Genomic DNA, 22,259 nt, shown 5'->3' with positions numbered 1-22,259 from the left:
TTTGTTCCACTGTCCTTTATGTTGCTATGATACAAGCACCCTGGGAAGGGAAGTGTCTGTTTGGCATAAGCTTCCAGGTCATATTCCATCAATGAGAGGAGTGGGGGGAGGGTGGGGGAGCTCAAGACAGGACCCTGGAGACAGAAACCATGGAGGAATGCTGCTTCCTGGTTTGTTCTGTGGTGTTCTCATTTACAGGCTTATGTTTATTATATGGACTTTCTTATATAGCCCAGGAACACACCCGCCTAGGGATGGTGTCACCCACAGTGGACTAGGCCCTCCTTCTTCAATTTTAATCAAGATAGTTCCTCACAGATGTGCCCACAGGCCAATCTGGCCTAGGCAGTTCCCCAGCTGAGAGTTTCCTCTCAGATGACTCCAGGTTGTATTAATTTTACAGTTAGAGGTTGACAATTAAAGTTAGAACAGTGTTTTACAGGCATGTATAAACGTATTATGATAGGTAGGAAACATCAATAATGTAACATGTTGTTCTAAAACAGCGTGTCTACATGTGGCCCCAAGAAAGTATAGAATACAACTAAAATCAGAACCATAAACTTTCTTAAAACATTATGACCTTTTATTGGTTTGTTTGTTTGCTTGGTTTTTTTTTTTTTTTTTGGTTGTTGTTAGTTGGTTGTTTGTTTTTGAGACAGAATCTTACTATGTAGCCCTGGCTGTCCTGAGACTCACTGTGTAGACCAGACTGGCCTCGAACTCACAGAGCTCTTCCTGCCTCTGCCTCCCAAGTGCTGGGATTAAAGGTGTGCACCACCACATCCAGCCATCATTATGACTTTTTTCACATTTTTTTTTTTTTTTTGTTACTTGATTGCCTGGTTCTAGATCATGAAATTTTAGATTACAATGTCATATCACAGTGTCACCCAAAATAAGCATGTATGCTCTCCTAGCCTATGGGCAATGGCTTAGAAACCCCTGGAAATAAAACTGCCTGACGAGTAGATACATGTTTTGTGTTCTCCAGCATATTTGAAGATGGGAGACCTTTACTACTATGGCCACCAAAACCAGTCCCAAGATCTGGAGCTGTCTGTGCAGATGTATGCCCAAGCAGCCCTGGATGGAGACTCCCAGGTAAGCAACAGTAACACCCAAGGGAGCACAGTATGTACTTCCAGCACCCGGGAAGTGATAGATCCCCGAGCATCAGGAATGCATGCGTCAGAATGCCTCATCAGTGGCAAGCTTATTTTAGCTACCTGGTGTGATTAAAATACCCTGGCCAAAAGCAACTTAAGGGAGAAAGGGGTTGTTTGGATTCTCAGTTCTTTGTGACAAGGAGGGAAGGCATGAGCACATTAGGGAAACTGGAGACTGGCTTGTCACACTCAGGAAGCAGAGAGTGAACAGGAAGTGAGGCTGGGCTGTAGAGTATGAAGACCAGCCCCCAGTAGTCTACTTCCTCCAGGGAGGCTCCACCTCTTAAAGGTTCTGCAACCTTCCCAAACAGTGCCACCTGCTGGGGACCAAGTGTTCGAGCACATGAGCGTATGGGGAACATTTCACATTGAATCCACAGCAGGTGATGTCTGTAAAGTTAATATTTTTGCATTTCTAATTCATGACTATCTTGGGGGAAGTATCTCAAAACTATTCAAGCACCTTGCTTGTCCTAAAAAGTTTGCCCAGATTTTAGGAGAGCTTGTCTGCAACAATTACTAGCCTGTGTCTTTTTTTTTTTTTTTTTTTTTTGGTTTTTGGTTTTTGGTTTTTGAAGACAGTGTTTCTCTGTGTAGTTTTGTGCCTTTCCTGGAACTCGTTTTGTAGACCAGGCTGACCTCGAACTCACAGAGTTCTGCCTGCCTCTGCCTCCTGAGTGCTGGGATTAAAGGCGTGCGCCACCACCGTCAGGCGCTAGCCTGTGTCTTTATGGTAATTCTTTTTTCATCCCCTTTCAGCTTCCTAATTAGAAATATGTGAAGATCTCAGGTTCTTTTCTACAATGGAGGATGGAAAGGTTGATACCTGCTTGTGTACCACAGTTGTGTGTCCAGGCTAAAAGTCCCACATCTTTCCCACTCAGTTACTTGTACATGACACATCACTAAACCCTCAGGTCTCCATTTTTCTCATCCATCAGCCGGGGTCATTACAGCCCCTCCCCTGTGGGATGTGAGTATTAAATGAGATGTTTATTATAAAGCTCTGATTCCACGCCAAGAATGAACACAATCTATATTGTGTTCATCAGAAATTGTTATTTCTCCCAAATCTGCTGCCTAATTATTTGATTTTCAATTTTGATATTTTTTTTTTTTTTAGAAAAACCGTGTCACAAACCCAGTAAAATTTAATCTTAAAAGGGAAAAACCTATACTTACCTGGCAGGGGAGATACCATGATCATGAAGGTGGTTTTCCCAGGGCGAGGCTTATCCATTGCACTCCGGATGTGCTGAAAAAATTAAAAAAAAAAAAGGGGGGGGGATCTGAATCAATAAATACAATGTGTCTGTAGTTCCGTGGCAAAGCCTTTTGTTTCTTCCTTTTTTCTTTTTGTACAGCTATTTATTCATTTTTGTGTGTAGAAGGGGAGGGGTGAGCATGCCACAGCGCTCATGCAGGCATCAGAGGACAACTTTTAGGGAGGTGGGCCTCTCCTTCCCCCATGTGGGCCCTGGGAATTGAACTCAGGTCATCAGTGTTGGTGGCAAGCACCTTTACCCACTGTGCCATGTCTTGAGCCTGGAGCTTCTTCATGACATCATCATGTTCCCTTCCAGTCCCTGCCCACCAACTGCGTCTGTTACATCCACTCCAGTGTGCTTACAACCTTGAAAATAATCTTCTCACTCAATTGATACACTGTGTACATTTTATTACACAGTCTCTTTCTTTAGTACTCATTGATGAATGGTTATTCTTTGGTTTGACAACTTATTTATTGATTCAACATGGATTTATCCAATCCTATGTGCTACAGACAGAGTTCAGCGGTGAAGACATAAAATGGAAAAAAAAAAACCCCACTATTCTTGCTTTCTTGGGATTGACAGTCTCTCGAGAAGCTGGGGAGTGCCTCTCTTTCGCTATAATAAACACTTTGGGTCTCTACCTTACCCCCTCACTGGAATACCTCAGCTATATACTGAGAAAGACTGTTTGCTAGTCACAGAGTCCCAGCAGTTTTATGATGACACAATAGTATATTGCTGGTTTATATTTTCCTGCCATTATCTCAGTGAGCAGTAGATAAGCAGAGGAAGATGACAGAAACCTTGTCCACGTGGGTAGTTTAATTCTGTGAACTGAGTGACTGCAGGCTGATTCTTGATTCTCATTTCCAATTGCTTTTACGTAATTACTAGTAAGAAGGACTATTTCATCCGCACTTGATGATGAACCAATCATCATTATCTTCTTTATGTGAATTCTTTATTCTTGTTCTTTGCCTGGTTATCTGTTGGTTCTTTGATAGTTTTTAAAACTCAAGTCATAATTAGTTCTTTATATATTTTCTTACTTGATAATGAACCTTAAGCCACTGGGCTGCATTCAGACATACAAACACTTGCTCTCCTGGCCTGGCTGCCGCTTACTTTGATCTTATTTTCCCATTGATCAGAGTCCTTGCAATCTTATAGCCACTTTCTCCCTTTTCTTCTAACACTTCAAATGTTAAGAGTACCTCCCTTTCAAAGAGAGGAGAATGGTGTGTTTCTGCTGAAGGTGTGCATGCATCTTAAAGACACTTCATACTCTATCTAGAGGCTATTTGTCAGTGTGAGTGGAATCTCTGAACCCTGTTCTCTTGCGTTTGAATCCCAGCTCTGCCATTTTCTAGCTGGGTGACTTCAAGCACATCCCTTAACTTCTCTATGCCTCAGTTTCTTACTCTGTAAAATCAAAGAGTGATGGTACTGATTTACTGTTATGAGATTGAGTGAATGTTTATAAAACAGAACACTGCCTCCCACACAGCAAGCACTCACAAATTAGCTGCTATTGTGTTGACAGTGATTGCTGCATGGGCTGGTGGAGAATCCTGGTATATACAACATGGTGGATGTTTATGGCCTTTAAATTATTATTGGTGGCCCTTGAAATACGAGGTCAAAGGGAGACCATTAAAATATGACCAAGCGTTCTTTGAAGGGCAACAAAAGTTTGTCTTTGTGGATCTCTGGTAATAAAGGTCACTTTACTTTTAGAGGGCACGTTGGCCTGGCCACATACCCTCATGGCTGAGGTGTTACTTCTTTCTGATAGTTTATAGGACCCACATTTTAGATACATCTCAACCATCCAGCTCTTGAATGACATTCTTTTATTAGAGCTACGAGGTCCAAAGGATAGGTCCAGCTCTGAGTGTCAGAAGCAAAGTATAGAAGAAAAAGGTAGAAAAATGACCCATAGCTGAGATTTACACCAACAGGAATCATGTGACATTTTCCACACTCACCCAGAACATCTCAGATGTGTGCTTATATGCTACTGTTTGTTTGATCCGGTGTCCAATAGACTGATGGTGGTCAAGGACATGAGTTAAGCAATGGGCTTAACTCAGCATTCTAGCTTTGTTGATGCAATGACTCGTGTCCTCAAGTTCTGTGTGGGAACCAGAGTGGAGAAGGGCTTGCCTGGCATTTGAGCAGATGGGCTGTAGCGTTCTTTGAATACCTCCTCAGTCTCCTGCAAATAAATTTCTCCGATGCATAGATTTAGGAAAAACAATTCATCAATGAACACGACAAAACCATCTGGCTCTAGGGACCATGAAAAAAAAAATGTAGAGGTTGTAAAAGTTTACATTGTGATGAAGGTCATGTGTCTGGGTTTTGTTCCAGGAGTTACTGACTTCGGTTTTGCTCATTTTTTTTTAGGGATTTTTCAACCTAGCTCTACTGATAGAGGAAGGTGCTGTCATCTCACACCACATTCTGGAGTTCCTGGAAATTGACCCATCACTCCATCCCAATAATGCCTCCATACTCCGGGAGCTGTATGAAAGGTGAGCTCTGAGCTACTCCCATCCCGGGGAGATGGGGGATCCGAGTGGGCGACACTCCAGCCTTAGTTCAAGCTGGCATCACCCTGATTTTGTGATGTCAAGTGTGAGAAAATGTCTCCAGAATTGCTTCTGCCAGTCTTCCGCTAAGCCCAGATGCTGTTCCTGTTTCATTGAGCTTCGGGTCTGTCATAGAATGTTCTAGATCTGAAGTTTAAGTGCTGACCAAGATTTTCCATAAGAGTGTGGGGGAGGGGGAGGGATCACACAACTGATTAGCTGACTTTTCTAGAAGATAAGGAGGCCATCCTACACCTGGACTTTGGATAGACACTCAGAAATACTGTGTGAGTAGCTCTTATGCTCAGGGCCTTCCTTAGGAATGAGGTGTGATCTTTCCAGAGGTTTCTGCTAGGATCTCCAAATACCAGGCCAGGTCCAAAGCACTTAGAATTAATTAGCTTCATTCTCTGGCACCATCTGGAGGGAGTTTGTGTATGCAAAGGCAAACACATGTGGGTATGAGGGACCAATCATGACTGATGCCACCAAAGCCTAGATACCACAGGGTACCCTGGTCTCTGTTCCCAGGTGCTGGAGCCTCAGTAACGAGGAGTCCCTTAGCCCCTGCTCCCTGGCCTGGCTTTACCTTCACCTGCGGCTTCTCTGGGGTGCTGTCCTGCACTCTGCCCTGGTGAGTATCATCCCTGAGCCCTGCTCGAGGTCCTGCCCTTCCACCAGCATCTGACACATGCTCCGAATGTCTGCAGATCTACTTCCTGGGAACCTTCCTGCTGTCCGTAGTGATCGCCTGGACGGTGCTTTATTTCCAGTGTGTCTCAGGTAAAGCTTTCTGTAGAGCCCAGGCAGGAGGGAAGGGGGGTTTCTTTTTCCCTCTCATGATCTTGGTAATGCTTCATTTCCTTAGCACGGTCCCGCATAGTATGAAGGAGTCCTTGTAGCACAGTGTCTTACAGTCCCCTTCTGTCAGGGAGCCTCAGACTATTACAGTTTTCAAAGTAAAGGGCTTGGGGTTTTGTGTGTTTATCTTTTGAGCTTAAAAACAAAAGCAAAAACAAAAATCAGTGACAGTGTTTTCTTTTTCCCTACATATGCTTGAAAACCTCATTTCAAACCCAGCTGCTGTATGACGTATTCCCACTCGTATAGCAGGGTTTCTCAGCCCACCAGCCCCCAAATCATGACACAGAGACTTATTATTAATTATGAATGCTTGGCCTTAGCTTAGGCTTGTCCCACTAGCTCTTATAACTTACATTAACCTGTTTCTCTTCATCTACGTTTTTGCCTCAGGGCTTTTTATCTTTCTTTCCTTCTGTACGTCCTACTTTCCTGCTTCTTCTGTGTCTGGCTGGCCCCTGGCGTCTCCCTCTCCTTCTCCCTTGTTCTCCCCGGAGCCTAGATTCCTCCTCCTACTTGTTCTCTCTGCCCACCAGCTCCGCTTATCCCTCTACTGCCTAGCTATTGGCCGTTCAGCTTTTATTAGAGCAATCGGGTGCTTAGGCAGGCAAGGTGAAACAGCAGCATATCTTTACATAGTTAAACAATTATTCTGCGACACACACAAATGTAACGCATCTGTACTTAGTTAAACAAATCTTCCATCCCACAGCACATTCCAGTCGTAATGCAGAAGTCTACCCAGCTAGCCAGGTAGACTTGGAGAGTCCACTTTGGTTCTTTCCAGACTGTTATTTTTCAAGCTAGCATAAGGAAGTAACTAATAGAATGAGATTCTCATGCCTTCTGTTTGGACTTAGACTCCAGTCTCGGAGTCTGTGTGACTTAGTGCGAATTACTCAACCTTTCTGATCTCCCAGTTTCTCATCAATCAAAAGAGTCTATCATAACTTCCGAGGGATCTAAATGAGGGGGATGTTAAAAAATGCATGTAAGATGCTTATCCTAATGGCAACTGTAGTTAAATGAGAGCTCTTAAACCGAGGTGGTGTATAAAACCTCTCAGTGAACGTTAGGTTAAGGGATGGCCCAAGTCTTACCATTCACATTAATATCTCACACTTAACGGAGACTCAAACCTGCAAACATCTCTTGGTGGAAAGGGACAGATCCCCACCCTCTTGAATGGTGACAAGAGGAGAGGATAACTCACAGAGACGAACAGAGACACTTATGAATGGGTAATGAGGGGCGGGCTGGGTGAATGGGGGGCGGGCTGGGGGAATGAGGGGCGGGCTGGGGGAATGAGGGGCGGGCTGGCATCGGAGTGCTGGCATGGCCATTGTTTGTGGAGCAGATGATGAAAAGTGAAAGGAGTGGGTTGGCCTCTCTCTCACAGGCAAATGCAGGGTCTTCCTCTCGTTTACCCAAGGAGGTGTGGGCTGCCCTCCGCAGCCCTGCCAGGCTGGAGGCCGGGTCCTCTGCCCCTGCATACATCTCCTCAGGGCACCTTCTGTCTCGTCCCTGAATTTGTTGCCAGGTAGAGCACGTTTATTTTGCATCTTGTCAGTGTTTTCCATTTCAAATTATCTTTGTCATTTTTACTCTGTGGAAATACTGCTATGACTCTTCTGGATGCGGCTCTGTTAGGGTTGCTGAAAATTGACTTGATGGTTTTATGCCAGCTGGTAGCCATGAAAATCATGGGCGGGTGGGACCGCCTTTGTTAGACACTGCTGCTTCCTGTCTTCCAGTCTTCATCGTCAGTCCCTCTGCAGTCTTGTCCCCCTGTCCCTACTGCCCTTTATATATCATACATATTTCCCCTTCCTGTCTCTCCTTGGGCCATTCATTGGTCACGTTTCCCCTCACTTTTCAAAACCTTTTTCATTTGCTTTTTCTGGCACACACACACACACACACACACACACACACACACACACACCCTTTCTTTTTGGCAACCACAGAAGATTGTGTTGGGATAAGATCTAAAAAAAGAACTTAATTCTACATGTGGCATGTTACAGATGGGGAAACTGAGGCAAGAGGGGTGAAGTAGCCTGTTCAACTAAGGAAGTGAAACCAAGAGGGATGTAGGTGGAGAATTCCAAACTTGCTTTCGAAACCTCAATACTTTAAAATGTTGTAGACTATCTTAAACCAATTGCTCCTTCACAGTAGGAATATTTCCTAATAGGTTTGAGCATCTTAAAATAAAATTCGTAATTAACCTGCCCACGCACATATTTCCTTTAAAAGCACTATAAAGGACAATTAAAAGAAAATTACTTATTACAAAATAATGTTTCTATGTGTAAACTGTAGCACACTGCTTCTTAGTTTTACTGGGCATACGAATCATGCAGGGCTCATACTCCACGAAGATTCTGATGGCGTGAGTCTAGATTAGACAATTGCAGAGAGCCTCTGGGTCATGCCCACATGGCCATCCTGTAAAACATGCTTGGACCAGGAATGACAGAAATAAAAAGGAAAGGCTCGCATGCTGCCAGAATGCACCTGCCTGCTGCAATCCCACCAGCCCTGGGAGCACTCATGCTGAGAACCGAAGCATCTCTTCCATTCCTTTCCTGGTGTCTAACGTCCTTATCCAGAGTGAAGACATGCCGGTCATTTTGAGCTAAGATTGTTCAGCCCGGGTGACTGAAGAGGTGATAGGCAGGTGATGGGGCATAGGTGAGTGGGCTTCTGCCACTGGCCTTGGTGAGCTGTTGTGTGTTCAGCCCAAGTCAGCCTCCCAAGTTCATATGATGCTCTGTGATATAAAGTCAACATGCCGTAGCCTTTGCCACATGAAGTGGTCCCATGTTCAGTGGTGCAGGACAGGAGGTAGCCCCACCAGCCATGGGGAAGGGAGCTGCTAGGATTCTGGCCCTACTGTTACTTGTGGGACAGTGCTGAGCAAGGGAGAAGCTTGCCTGTGCCTCTGTTTGCTCTTCTGTAAAATGGAAGAAATAATACTTTGCCTGCTCCTTTCTGTAGCTGAGAGAACCAAATGAGATGGCATGGTGTATTTAAGCTGCAAGAGTCCCATCCTTCTGGGACATTTTGCCTGCAATTAAAGAATTCTGCCACAAGGAGGCGATCATACTTAACTAGCCTGATTTGCCTCTGTAATAGTTAACCAAAGCCTAGCATGTTTTTGCTATGCTGTGGAGCTTTCACTTCACAAGCATTTAAACAAAGGTGTTAACAAATCTGTCACAAGTAACAAAATAGGGGACAAGTACTGCCATTAAGGAAACTTGTTTATGGTTCCTGGCTTGCCTTCCTCCATGGAGCTACATCTTTCAAGAGGTCAGTGCTTCTTAGGGTAATAAGGTCCCTTGGTTGCCACGGGTCCGAGAGCAGAACTCCTATTGCTCCAGGCCTACCATGTTATTCCAAGTCCTCAGATAGGCAGCTTCTGGGTCACCCTGCTGGGGCATCTTCACCTAACCACAGAACCATTAGCGTTTTCCCTGGAGCCTTCCAGTTTCAGGTTGCTCCCGGGGAGAGGAGGAGGCATTTTGCTAGAACAATCCACAGACAGCTCAGCTCCTCTCTCAGACTCCAAAAAGAGTTTTATTTCACTGCTTGAGTGTGTCTCAAAAGTACCGCCTCCCCCTCCCTGCCAAGGACACCAAGTCTAATTACCTTAATGGAGCAGCCTTTTTGAAACCCCAAATATCCCAAAGTAAAGTGAATCCAGAGCCACATCTACCTGTGCCTGCTGCAGATGTCCCTCAAACAGAAAAGCCTAGAGCCTGGCCGGCTGCCTGCAGGGAGGTGAAAAAAGAATAAAAGAAAAAACAGAAGCGCCATTTCAAAGAAAGAGTCCCCCTGTAAAAAAATGGAATTTGAATTTTGAAAACACAAAACCTGTAAGACTCCAAATCCTAAATTCTTAAATCCTGAAATGTAAGTACCAACATGAAACCACAAGAGGGAAGTCCCAGCCCTGACTTCACCTCCCAGGTTGTGGTCGAAATGCAGGGGCGCTAAAGATACATAAAATGACCTTTCAATCTATACATCTAAGGTGTGTATATGAAACAATGAATTTCACATTTCTACTTGAGTCCACAAGATACCTCATTCTGCAGAGTCTCACCTAAGCCCCAAATCTGAACTCCAAAACCCATCTGGTCTTGTTCACTTTAGAGCAAAAAAAAAAAAAAAAAAAAAAAATCCTCCATCTGCCCCATGACTCTAAAGAACACGCAGCATAAAAGAGGTCCGTGGAGCTTCCTGCTCCCAGGGATGACAAGGTGACCGAGTCCCTGCCAGTCTGTCCCTGCACTGCCCATGGATGCTGACTCATCCTTTCAGGCTGTAGTTTAGCCTCAGCTTTTTGGTTTTTTTTTTCTTTTTCTTTTTAACAACGTAAGACGATCCAAGTGAGATTAATTAAACCTTTCTCTGCTCTGCTCCTGTCCCCTCCATTTCCAGCTAATGAAGTTTCTGCTAAAAGCACAGTGAAATGCCACACAGAGTGCTGGCGAAGAAAGTTGATAGCCTTGAAGTCAGAGATCTCACAGCATGGGTGTTTACCACCATGTCCCCCAGTCTCTCACTCTTGGCGGCCACCAGTGCCCCAGCTTACAGCTGGTCTAGTGACAGGAATCTTGTACGTGTCCTGGGCTCTGCAGGCCCTTGGGGACTAACTCAAACATAGCGTGAGATTTCCAGTGCCATCTCCTTGCCCCTCATTCTTACCGGTGGCCTGCCAGGTAACACACGCTCCCATATTCTTTATTGAAGCCCACATCTGATTCACTGGCAGCCAAATGTATGCTAGGACTGTACCAGGGGTCAGCATCCTCTTGGGTTTTCTTTTCTAGACAGAGTCTCCCATAGCCCCTGCTAGCCTCGAGCTTGCCATGTAGTGGAGGATGACCTTGAACTTCTGATCCCCCTGCCTCTCCCTCCCCAATGCTGGGATTATAGGCCAACATCTCTACATCTAGTTTATGTGATGCGAAAGATGGAACCAGGGGCTTCAGGCATCCTAGGCAAGCACCCTACCAACTGAGCTACGCCCCAGCATCCCACTCTTCTGTAAGGAGGTTGGTGACAATTGCATTGGCTTTTCCACTCTGTCCCTGGAAACCTGAAGCAGACATCATAGTCGGGCCCCTAATAAAACTGCATGTGGACACATTTGAAATTCAAATGTGTCCACATGTCACAAAGTCTTATTCTTGTTTTGATTTTTGTTCTTCCATTTAATAGTGTAAACACCATTTTTAGATCATGGACCCACACAAAAACAGGCAGTGACTGCCATTGGCCCTGGGTCCTGTGTGTGCCAGCTCCTGATTATTCCCACTTATGTTCAGAAATGATTCCCCAGCCAGCAAGTAATCCACAAATCACTTCTCTTTGGCTCTGGAATATACGCTGTAATTTTTTTTTAAGCAGCACAATGATATTCCTGGTTACCTTGATTCTAGCCCAATAATAAAATTAGCATGCTTTCCAGGTGAGCAGAGACAAAGGGGCCACTCTAAAATTAAGACACGCGGTAGGGGGGATTCACGTAGTGATTGCAGCCCCCACAGAAGGGAGAGAACCCTCACAAAGATAATAACAAACTTGCCCTGGAAACAGTCAGCGTTCATTATTGTTCCTGTCCAGGGGGGTTAAGTGGTGGCAGCGCTAATTAGGCATCCCTTCTACATTTACACATTGGCACCTTTTGTTTTAATCAGAAAACCAATTGCTGATTTATCTTGTTACCATGGTGACTTAGACATTCCCTCAGCTTGCTTTAGTGTTGTATTAACTTCCACAGGGGTCACTGGGAAGGCAGATCCTATAGCAAAAGGGGGTCCAGACACCAGCTGCTCTAAGCCCTCCTGTTCCCAGGGGAGGAAACAGAGGAACCAGGGATTCTAACACATTAGCACTAAAACATCCAAAGGCAGTAGCTAGCTCAGAGGTAGCCAAGAGCAGGTAAAGAATATGCACCAGGACTGGGCCTCCTACTGTGGCCCAGTGGTCTCTGGACCTCATCACTCGGTCACCTGTCTCTAAGTCTTTAATAACCCGAGCAATGTCCCACCATTCCACAACACCATGGCCTCTCCCCTTGTCTCTGTCTCCACCCATCTCCTGTGGGTGCTGGAAGAGGCCCTAAAGAAAAATCCTGTCCATGGGCAGAAAAGCCAACCTACCTGCTCGAAGGCTCATGCCCCAACTTCCAGCAGTGGTCCTTGGGGTGACCACGTTCAGACATGACGCTGTTGAAGAGTTGGGTTGTCAGCACAGGGTGGCATCTTTGTATGGTACACACATTTCAGAATGCCCTTTAAAAACGGCTCCATCGGTCCATCAGGATGGCTCAGCAGCCAAGGGTGCTTGCTACCAATGCTGGAAACCTGGACCCACGTGATGGAGGAAGAGAAAGGGTTCCTGGAACCCGTCCTCTGACCTCCACATGTGTGCCCGGCACATGCACACACTTACACATATGGACTACAAATAAATAAGTACGAAACCGATAAATAAAATAAAAAGGACCCCACTTTGTACAAAGTTAGGAACACCAAAACACTCTCGAGTTTAATTGAGATTGCCGCCTGCAGGTAAACCAGCCCGTGTTTGCACAGACTTTGACCACTGAGCTCACCCCTCATCACACAGCTCTGGGTGTTACTCTCCCCATTTTTATAGCTAAAGAAACCAAGGCTCAGGGTAGTTAAGAGCTGGCTCAAGATTACCCAACTGGTAAACATCAGTGCTATTCAACTCGTGGTCTTTCTGGCTTTGAAGTTCATGCTGTTTTTGTACTGGAGCCTCAAAGGGGACTGCAGGCATCCAAAAAACAAATGCTTCCGCTCTTTTATCAGTCCCATAAGCCGTGTACCTGAAATGAACAAATCTTAACACATTTCCCTGGTAACCCGGTAACATTTCCCACACGCTTATGCATGCCAAACACTGTTCTAAGCATTTTAAGTGCATTTTCTCATTTAACCCTTGGAATGACTCAGCGAGGCAGCTGCATTCATTTTCTCCATTTCTTGGAGGTGGGAACATGTGGATAAGTTACCCAAAGTCACACAGCTCTTCAAGGCCAGAGCGGGTGGCCACCAGAGCCCTCGGTCTTACCTGGGGCACATCTAGGTTTTAATAAAGCAGGCTTTGCCAGCTCCAGAGCAGATGACATTTAGAGCTGGTCACGCATTGCTGTGGGACTTGCCGTGTGTCCTGCAGGAGGCTTAACATGATCCTTGGTTTCTACTCATTAGATGCCCTCATTCCACCCCACCCCTGTATGGGTACGACAAGTGGAAATGTCTCCAGGCAGTGCCCCGTCCTTCAGGAGGCAAAATCACTACCGTCGGAAAACTATTGACGTGGGGACTGGAGAGATGGCTCAGTTTTTAAAACCACCGGCTGCTCTTGCAGAAGACCTGGGTTCAATTCCCAGTACCCACATGCCAGCTCACCACCATCTGTAACTGCAGTTTCAGGGAATCCAATGCCCTCTTCTGGACCCTGTAGGCACCAGACACTCAAGTTGTACAAGACATGCATGCAGGCAAAGCACTCATACGCATAAAATACAAGTTAAAAAGAAAAGAAAACTACTGTTATAAACTTGACATAAGCTCCTCTAAAATCAGGGTCATTATCTTCTCTACTAAAGATATTTTGAAAAATACTGAAACCTAATAATTTCATGGAATATGCAGCAATTGTGTTTTCCAACCGTTTCGTGCAATTATTTAAATAAAGTAACTCGAGCTGAATTTGACACACCTTCCAAATGGCATAAGAATGTAAATAAAACCAGCCCTTCTCCAACTATTTGACATTATTTATGGTTTGTATATTGACATCATGTGGGTGCGAGGGTCGGGGAGTGGGGAAAGGGCCACAGCTCGTGAAACTGATTACAGCAACGTTTTGCCTGGAAATCCCTTCAGACACTTGGTGACTTAAAACCTCGGGCCATAAGAGCCACCAGGGATTTTTTTTTTTTTTTTTGGTTTTTTTTTTGGTTTGTTTGGTTTTTTTTTGAGACAGGGTTTCTCTCTGTAGCTTTGGAGCCTGTCCTGGAACTCACTCTGTCGCCCAGGCTGGCCTCGAACTCACAGAGATCCGCCTGCCCCTGCCTCCCGAGTGCTGGGATTAAAGGCGTGCGCCGCCAGAGATCTTTACACATCTGTTCCAACCTGGTATTTTATAGAAGGGGACACCAAAGTTCAAAGAACCTAGATAATGGGTCCAAGGGTGTCTGTCTTCTGAGAGTTGGGACCACCAGCCAAGGAGTATCCATCCTGCTTGCTGGATCCTGGGTGGGGCTGGGTGTCCTGCATGTGCCTCTCTCAGTGTTCACCTCTGTTTGCATGTGTCTCTGCAGCCAGTGGCTCTTCTCCAGCACCAGCCTGGGTCATGGCAGACCCCACCTCATCTACCCCAAGTCCAGCTGTGCCTCCAGCTGCAGATGCCTCCGAAGATGACCCACCCACAATGGCTAACAACCCTGAGTCTCGTGGGTGAACTGTGCACTCCCAGTCTCTCCAGCTGAGAGACAGTCCTTTCAACAGCTGGTTGGGGAAGGCTAGGGCCAGGGCATTATACTGATAAATACCTTAAATGTCTTGTGAACTGGATGCCGATTTTGCACTTGGTGTTTTTTGTTTATTTTTAAACAAGGACATACCCAGAGCAGAATATAGTTATCAAACAAATTCAAGGATCACCTTGAAAATAGGAGCATGTGGGGAGGTGAGCTGAGGCATTGGACTTCCATTCCTGGTCATTGTTCTGGGAACCACAGTCTGCCTTGTGGAGCATCCATATTCCCATCTGTGGAGAGGCATTTTAAAAAGTCTTAGTCTTTGTTCACCCTCTTTGACCAGGGAACAGGAACTCCTCTCCAAGGCTGATGATGCTTCCGCATCTCGTTTGCCACATCCTGCTCCCCAAAGCCCAACTGACAGATTGCTCTCTCAGTCCCAAACCCAGCAGTTAGGAGGCGCCTTGAAGCTAACAAAACAGCATATACAGGGAAGACAATAGCATTGTACATTGGTTTACATTTTTTTCTCCCCTGTGGAATTTTCTAGCGTCGTAGTGCTTCCAAATCATTTGATGACATTATTGGATATCGTTTATGTTTCCATCACAGCCCATGCAATAACATCTAGAAAACCTTTAGTATTTAAGTGTAGTCGTCTTCTTCATGAATCACCATTAGAGTAGACTGGCGGTAATGGAATATGCGGGAAGACAGCCGTTAGCTCAGTTCCATCAGCACCCCTCTGCCTGCCTGTGTCTGTATAGGGGGGGTGTGTGTGTGTGTGTGTGTGTGTGTGTGTGTGTGTGTGTGTGTGTGTGTGTGTGGACAAGGGCAAGGAAGAACAGAGTGTCTGTATTCTGTTTGCTGCTCCAGTAGTAAATAAATCAGTAATGCAATACTGTGGGTTCAAACTGCTCTTTGCACTACTTTATTTACAGTAGTAAATAAAATTATTTTTCTACAGTTGACTACCAGGAAGTTGGCTGCTTTTCTTTCTCGTTGTCACTGTGGTCATTCGACAAAGTGCTAAGGTCCACTTGTTCTCCTTAGGCGCCTCCCCATCCCCAACACACCAAACAACCCCCTACAGGAAAGGGATTTGTCCTGGAAACCATTAACAGCCGTGGATGTGAAGGTGGCAGGAAGCTCCCTTCCGGGGAATCCTAAACCTACATCTGGCCCGGATGATGTTTGCTCAGCCTAACACTGTTGGGGCACCTGCTCTGAAATGAGTCTTTCCTTGGACTCTAGGTTCAGCCTCCAGTTCACCCTCTCTCTCTCCTGTGTGCATTGCTTTCATTTGAGCAGAAATTAATTATCTGAGCCATTTGCAAAAGAGTCAGACATCGGGGTCTAATAGTCCTGGTTCTGTAACTTACTCGGTTATCTTGGGATTAACCCTCCTCTGGCTTCATATTCTTTTGCTATACAATGAGAATAAAACAAAACATCCACCTCTTGTGCATCTCACAAGGCTTCAATGAGATTGCGTGTGTGGAGAGTCCACAAGAAAGTGCTGTGAGCATGGCTGGTTATCAGTGCTGTTAGGAAGAGAAATATGAGGCGCCACACAAGGCGCTCAGCTCTCCTCAGAGCCTCTGTTGAGGGCGAACACACCCATTCCCTATCTGCTGGGATCTTAGGCTGTGGACAACTCACAGTTACACCACTCAGTGGGTCATACTCTTGCAAGATGGCCATAGGAGCAGTCTTTCAATCTCGTCTTCATTAGCTGCTTTTCTGTTGCCGTCATAGAACACCACGACCAAACCCAACTTACAGAAGCAAGGGTTGGTTCTGGCTTTCAGTTCCAGAGGGATAAAAGCCCATCAAGGAAGAAAGGCAAGGCAGTAAGTGATAGGTGTGGAGACTGGGAGATCACGTCTTCAATATAAACATAGCAAACCGGAAGTGGGATGAGGCCATGAATTCTCAAGGCTCACCCCCAGTGATACCCCCTGCTCCGCAATGCCACACCACCTCACCAAACAGCGCCACCGACTGGAGACCACGTATTCAAATACCCGAGTCTATGAACCACATTGTTGCCATTGATATTTGGGCTGGATGGTTCTTTGTTGTATGGGGTTCCAAAGTAAGAATCCACAGCAGCAGGGTGGGCGTGGTCCAAGTAGCATGAACAGGAAGCTACGAGGTCACCTCTCCATCCACACACCGGAAGCACAGAGCAAACCGGAAGTGGGTCAAGGTTATAAACTCTCAAAGCCCACCCCATGTGCCATACTTCCTCCGGCAAGCCACCAGTTTCTAAAGGTACCATAACTTCCCAAACAGCGTCACCAACCAGAGGCTTAAGTCTTTAAATACATGAGCCTGTGGAGTACATTTCTCATTCAAACTACCCTGTGTGTCTTCTCTGAGATGTCCCGACTTGAGCACAGTTTGGATGTATCCAGGCATCTGCATCTGCCCTGGGGAGAGATGGGGGAGAGAGGCAGTGTTGGCTTGCTGCACGGCAGCAGCAGCTGTGTCTACAGGAATCCGTAATCACCAGAGAAGCTGGAAGCAGGACTGGTCGCTGAGAGGAATCTGGTGAGAATGACCCAAGCAAGACGCTACATTGCCTGACAGGAGGCGCCGGCATCTCCAAAAGCATTACACCAACTTCCGGAGGAAGGGAGGGATGGTAGCACATTCTGTGAGGGATGGCATTTGGCCTTAAGAGGCTAAGCATTTTTCCAAAGGGGCCTATTGGTTTATTACATTGAACAAAATAATGTTTCCAAGCTAGGCAACCACCTGCCATTATTGGTGCCCAGGGAGTGTACACTCAGAAGGAAAAGATTGTAGATAAGATAAAATATATTCCAGTGCACATCCGAATGTCATATAAATACATTTCAGCTTCACTACCATGACAATACAACAGATGTTTCATGGTATTCAGCCGTGAGTGTGGCCATTAAATGCAAAATTGTTATGGGGGTGGGGCTGAGCCTTGACAGGTGGGCAGAATTTTGACAAGGAGGATGGAAGGAGATGTCATCTGGGGGAGAGAATTACCTGGCCACAGGCCTGGAGGTGGGACTATGCACAAAATACTACAGGAGTTGGGAGGGTGGGGTGGGGGGAGGGGGGCTTGAAGTCAAGCTCCTATTGATGAGGAGACCAGCAGTATTCCAGTTGGTCAGAATGGCTCAGAAACTCAGTCATGCATGAGATCAGCAGACAGGCTCTCCACAGGCCCGAACTTGCCATCTGGAAACTGCCGATGGAAGCTAGGGACTTGTGGCCACCCAAGGTTAGCTGTTCCCTTCATGGCTCAGGAAGCTGGAAGTGGTCCTCCTGACATCTCTCAGAGTGGCAAAGAGCTTCCGAAAGTCACTTAGAGAGAGTCAGCTTGCGGTTCAGGGGTGGGTCTGGGGCATAGAAGCCTCCAAGGTCATTCCCCTCCGGGAAGCAGCATAAAGAAACCAGCTGACCCTGCCAAGATGGCCCTTATTTTCTGCTTTCCCTTCACTCCACAAAGATGCATCGGATTGATTTTCCAGAACTATCAGGCTCACATTGCACATCACCTCTGGTGACCGAGTGAGCCACTCGACCAGGCAGAATGTCTTGCTGGGGAGTGTAGACGAGAACAGTGCCAGTCAGTGTAGGCTGAGGTCTGGGCACAGCTGCCCATCCCTCCTGGCTCCCCTAGGTTCTACTAAATAGCCCCTTTCTGAAATCAAACAAAAACCAGTCTCTCTCTCTCTCTCTCTCTCTCTCTCTCTCTCTCTCTCTCTCTCTCTCTCTCAAACGCACACACACACACCTCCACTCCTGTCAAGGGACACACCCAAGCCTATCTGCACACAATGCATCAGTGCGCTGGAGTGAGGCAGGCATGTGAAGCCCATGTCCACAGCTGCCCTCTGCATGGCTCTAAAGGAAAAAGAGGGAGGTGCACGATCCCCACCCTCAAAGAAAAACAGATGAAGGGGGTGGAGTGTGCCCTGCCTTGATGAGTTTCCGGCTCCATGGAACCATAAATTTCTGTTGCTCAAGCCACCCGGCCTGTGACATTTTGATATTTCAGGCTTTGCAAAGGGAATACAAAGAGGAATGAATGTAAGAAAAATGGCAATTACCGGGACTTAGGAGATGTCTGCAGGGATTCTAGAAAGCCTTAGAAGAGTTTTAGCATCAGTCATCCCATGCAGAGAACACCACTCCATCTTACCCATCACACAATCCACAGCCAGCATCCCGGCTACTTCCTGATCTCACTCTTCAACCCTAAGCTATCCTCAAGCCCCTACAGTACAAAGGCACTACTATTGCCGCCTTTTCCATTCCGAATGCTCCAGGTGCAGCTATTTCCTCCCCTCCAGGAGTTAGGGAGACCAGCCTTGCTTGAATGCTCCTTCTCACCGAGCTGCTGTTTTTCACATCACTGCGGGTGGTGAACACTGACGGTCAATCTGACACAATATAGAATAACCTAGAACAAAACTCTGTGCGTATCTATGAGAGAGTTTTTAGATCAGCTTCGTCGAGGTGGGAAGAGCCACCCGAAATGTGAGCAACACCATCCCATGGGCCAGGTTTCTGGGAGAAAATGAGTTGAACTTCTGCATCCATCTTTATGCTTCTTAGCCTGTAAATGCCACGTGGCCAGCTGTCTCAAGCTCCTGTGGCCATGGCATCCCTTCCATGATAGACTGTGTCCCCTTATACAGTAAGATGGAATACACCATCCTTGTGCTTTCTGCCACACCTTGTAAGCAGGGATCCCAGTGACACCCAGTGAATTAGGAAGCCTTGTGATACCTCACGTCAATGTCAGCTATGTGCAGACTTGGATCAGCATGGTAACTGCAATGTCCTGTGGGAAAATATCTTGACCTCTGCTCATGACTGGGACCCAGACACTCTTAAGTGACTTACAGATCTGAGGACCACCAATGGTGGATATGGGGTGGGCCCTAGGACTCTGTAGCTCAGAGCAGCCATAAGCCCTAAGGGCTGAAGGAGAACAGGGTGAGTTAATTGTTCCTGCTGTCAGAGGGTCTTTTCTTAAACCTGCCATTCTAGAAGCATTGCCAAAGCAAATGAGCTACTTCACCAAACTGTGACTCCCTGTGGCCTGAGTAGACTTTTTGGTTCACTACTGAGCACAAAGGAGACAGAGAACACCTTCTGTCCCAATCCCCTTTATCAAAGCCATTACTGTAGTACTGCATCTGGCTCAGTGTATAACTTTCTACAGGTGTGTGACAAATACATAGTATTTGCCAAGCTGTGACAGTTTATTAACTGATCAGATTACAAAAATACCATGGACAATACCTTAGGTCATCTGTCCAAGAGATAAATGTTTGTGTTGTCTCCTATGGTGAAACTCAACTCCTCTTCTGGTCACTCATGGTAACTGTCCTGCATTTTCACCCATGACCAGCCTGAGTCCGTTCAAAGGAACTGAACCAAACACAATGTGGTCATCTAGCAGAGGTTCAGTCAACACTGCTTAGGATCCTCTTCTGGGAAGGTGTTTTCCTCTGCTGTGGCAGAACCATGGTACATCAGCCCTCCGTGTGAATGTGACCACAACTGCATTCTTCGAGTGTTGAAATCAGAGACATTGGTTAAATATCTCCGATTCTCATAATGCCGTTACAAATCAAGAAACACACTTCCCGCACCTCACAGATGAATCAGACATTGCTACAGCAATTCTGAATAATAAACAACAGCAAGGTGTCTAGGCGTATAGCCAGGCACCTGTGGGGTGGCTATGGTTCAGCAGATCCAAGATAGGCTCTGTCCATGTGGTTGCAGCCTCTGGATGTGGGGATGTAGGTGAATTTTATATGACTTTCCTTCTCCTGGGGTTTGTGGGCAGCTGGGGCTTGCTTATCTTAAACAGACCAGGATATGCCACATGAACATGCATGCTACTTGGGCATAAAATTCTTAATGAATGGATGCAGAAGAGACCTCTGCCCTCCATTTCTCTGCCGAGTAGCAAGGCAGATTTTCCCCTTGAGGTGTTCCCTCTCAAGGGAGGGAGCTCATGTGCCAGCAGAGGAGAAAGACTCAGGATCACAAAGAGTCAGCTGACAGTTGAGCCTGCCTGAGCCAACCTCATCAAAATAAACACATTTAAGGGCTGGGGATGTCTCTCTGAGGCAGAGCTTTGAGTGAGGACTTGAGTAAGGCCCTTGGTTTTATTCCCAGCAAAAACAAAAGAAGCAACCAGAACAGCAGCCACAAAACCCTCCCAAACCGTTTTCTTTCACCAACACCCCAAGGTTTCCTAGTTACTTCCCGTGAGTCATCCTTCCTTGACTCCTTCGTTAAAATGATACATAGGGCTGTTCGTACCCCTGGAGTTTCACTTTTTTTGGTAAGCTCCTGTACATGCAACATATTCACAAAAAATGTATGCCTTTTCACCTGTTACTCTCATTACTTTAATTGGCAAACCTCCCAGAACAATTTAAGAGAATAGAACATACTTTTGTCATTCATCACACCTTCCCATTCTTTGGTATTTGCTTTATCTTCTCCATATAATTGCTGGGTTATTATAGCAAGGACACTTTCAGGCCACTCCTTACCCTAGTTTTCTTCCTATTCATACAAACAAACAAAACAAAAACCACTGACAACAATCAACTTGGGGAGGTAAAGATTTAGTTCAGCTGTCTGCTTATAGTCCATCGTGAAGGGAAATTAAGGGCAGGAGCTCAAAGCAGGAATCTCCAGGCAGGAACTAGAGCAGACTCACAGAGGAGTGCTGCTTCCTGGCCTGTTCTCCATGAAAACCTGAAGATGGTTTTCATGCTAATCATTAATCAATAAAATGCCCTCACAGAGTTGCTTATCATCATACCTGATGAAAACATTTTGTCAGTTGAGGTTCCCTTTTCCCAGTTGTTCCTAGTTTGTGTTAAGTTGACAAATAACTACCCAGCAAAATTGACCCCTTATCAACTTGATGTACAAATGCATCTCTATTAAACCATAACCTTTCCTTTATTGTTTATCCCCATGGCTTCATGTTAATATCACAGTATAAAATAAATCATAACTTTTGAAGTCCATAGTCTTTCAAAATTTCAAACATGAGTTAGAGAGATGGCTCAGTTGGTCAAGAGCACTTTTCCAGAAAACCCAGGTTTGGTTCCCAGCACCCACATGGCAACTCACAACTGTGTTCAACTCCAGTTCCAGAAGATCTGATGCCCTCTTCTGGTCTCCATAAGCACCAGGCACATAAGTGGTACATAGACATACATGCAGACAAAAATATGCATATACATGACTTAACATTTAAATTCAAACACTTTAAAATGTCAGAGTATCTTGAAACTACCCAAAGCCCTATAACTAACTACGGGTTCCTGTAAAATCTAAAATCAATCACGTACTTTCTAATTCCAAGAGGAGAGAACTAGGACACAATCCGAATCAGATCAAAGTAAAACCAAAGTCTAACAGTGAAAAGGAAAAAACACTTCTGTGTCCAGTGTCTGGGACTCACTCATGATCTTCTGGCCTTTAAAGGACGTCAGCAGTTCACTTCCCCAGCTCTGCATCTCAGAGCTCTCACAGCTTGTCTCACAGGCTCAGACCAGTTCCACTCCACCCCTGCCACGGTCCTCGGCGGTTACCCCACTGTCCTGGCACCTCCAGTGTCCCGCCTGGGGTCCCCACTGCAGCTGAGTCTGCACCTTCTCCAGTGGCATCTCCTGGTCCCTCACAGTGCCAAGCCTCCTTAACCCCTTCAACTCTGCAGCCTCCATGCTGCTAAAACTAGTACTGCGCAGGAGACTCTTACACATTGCCAAATTCAGCTGCCAACTTGAGAGGCAGC

General features: G+C 45.9%; 1 protein-coding gene across 1 annotated transcript in view; it reads left to right on the top strand.

The window, feature by feature from the left end:
- Positions 1-15,402, top strand: part of Sel1l3 (SEL1L family member 3) — a 112,054-nt gene extending 96,652 nt beyond the window's left edge. The window contains exons 20-24 of the mRNA XM_052734937.1: positions 995-1,104; positions 4,853-4,980; positions 5,569-5,671; positions 5,748-5,820; positions 14,273-15,402. Of these exons, the coding sequence (XP_052590897.1) occupies positions 995-1,104; positions 4,853-4,980; positions 5,569-5,671; positions 5,748-5,820; positions 14,273-14,412 (554 nt within the window). The 3' untranslated portion in view covers positions 14,413-15,402. The remainder of the gene's footprint in view (positions 1-994; positions 1,105-4,852; positions 4,981-5,568; positions 5,672-5,747; positions 5,821-14,272) is intronic.
- The last annotated feature ends 6,857 nt before the right edge of the window (positions 15,403-22,259 follow it).

This window comes from Peromyscus californicus, unplaced genomic scaffold (assembly GCF_007827085.1).
Source record: "Peromyscus californicus insignis strain IS unplaced genomic scaffold, ASM782708v3 Scaffold_13__1_contigs__length_99412109, whole genome shotgun sequence".
Taxonomy (NCBI): domain Eukaryota; kingdom Metazoa; phylum Chordata; class Mammalia; order Rodentia; family Cricetidae; genus Peromyscus; species Peromyscus californicus.
This window is presented reverse-complemented; position numbering and strand designations above follow the sequence as displayed.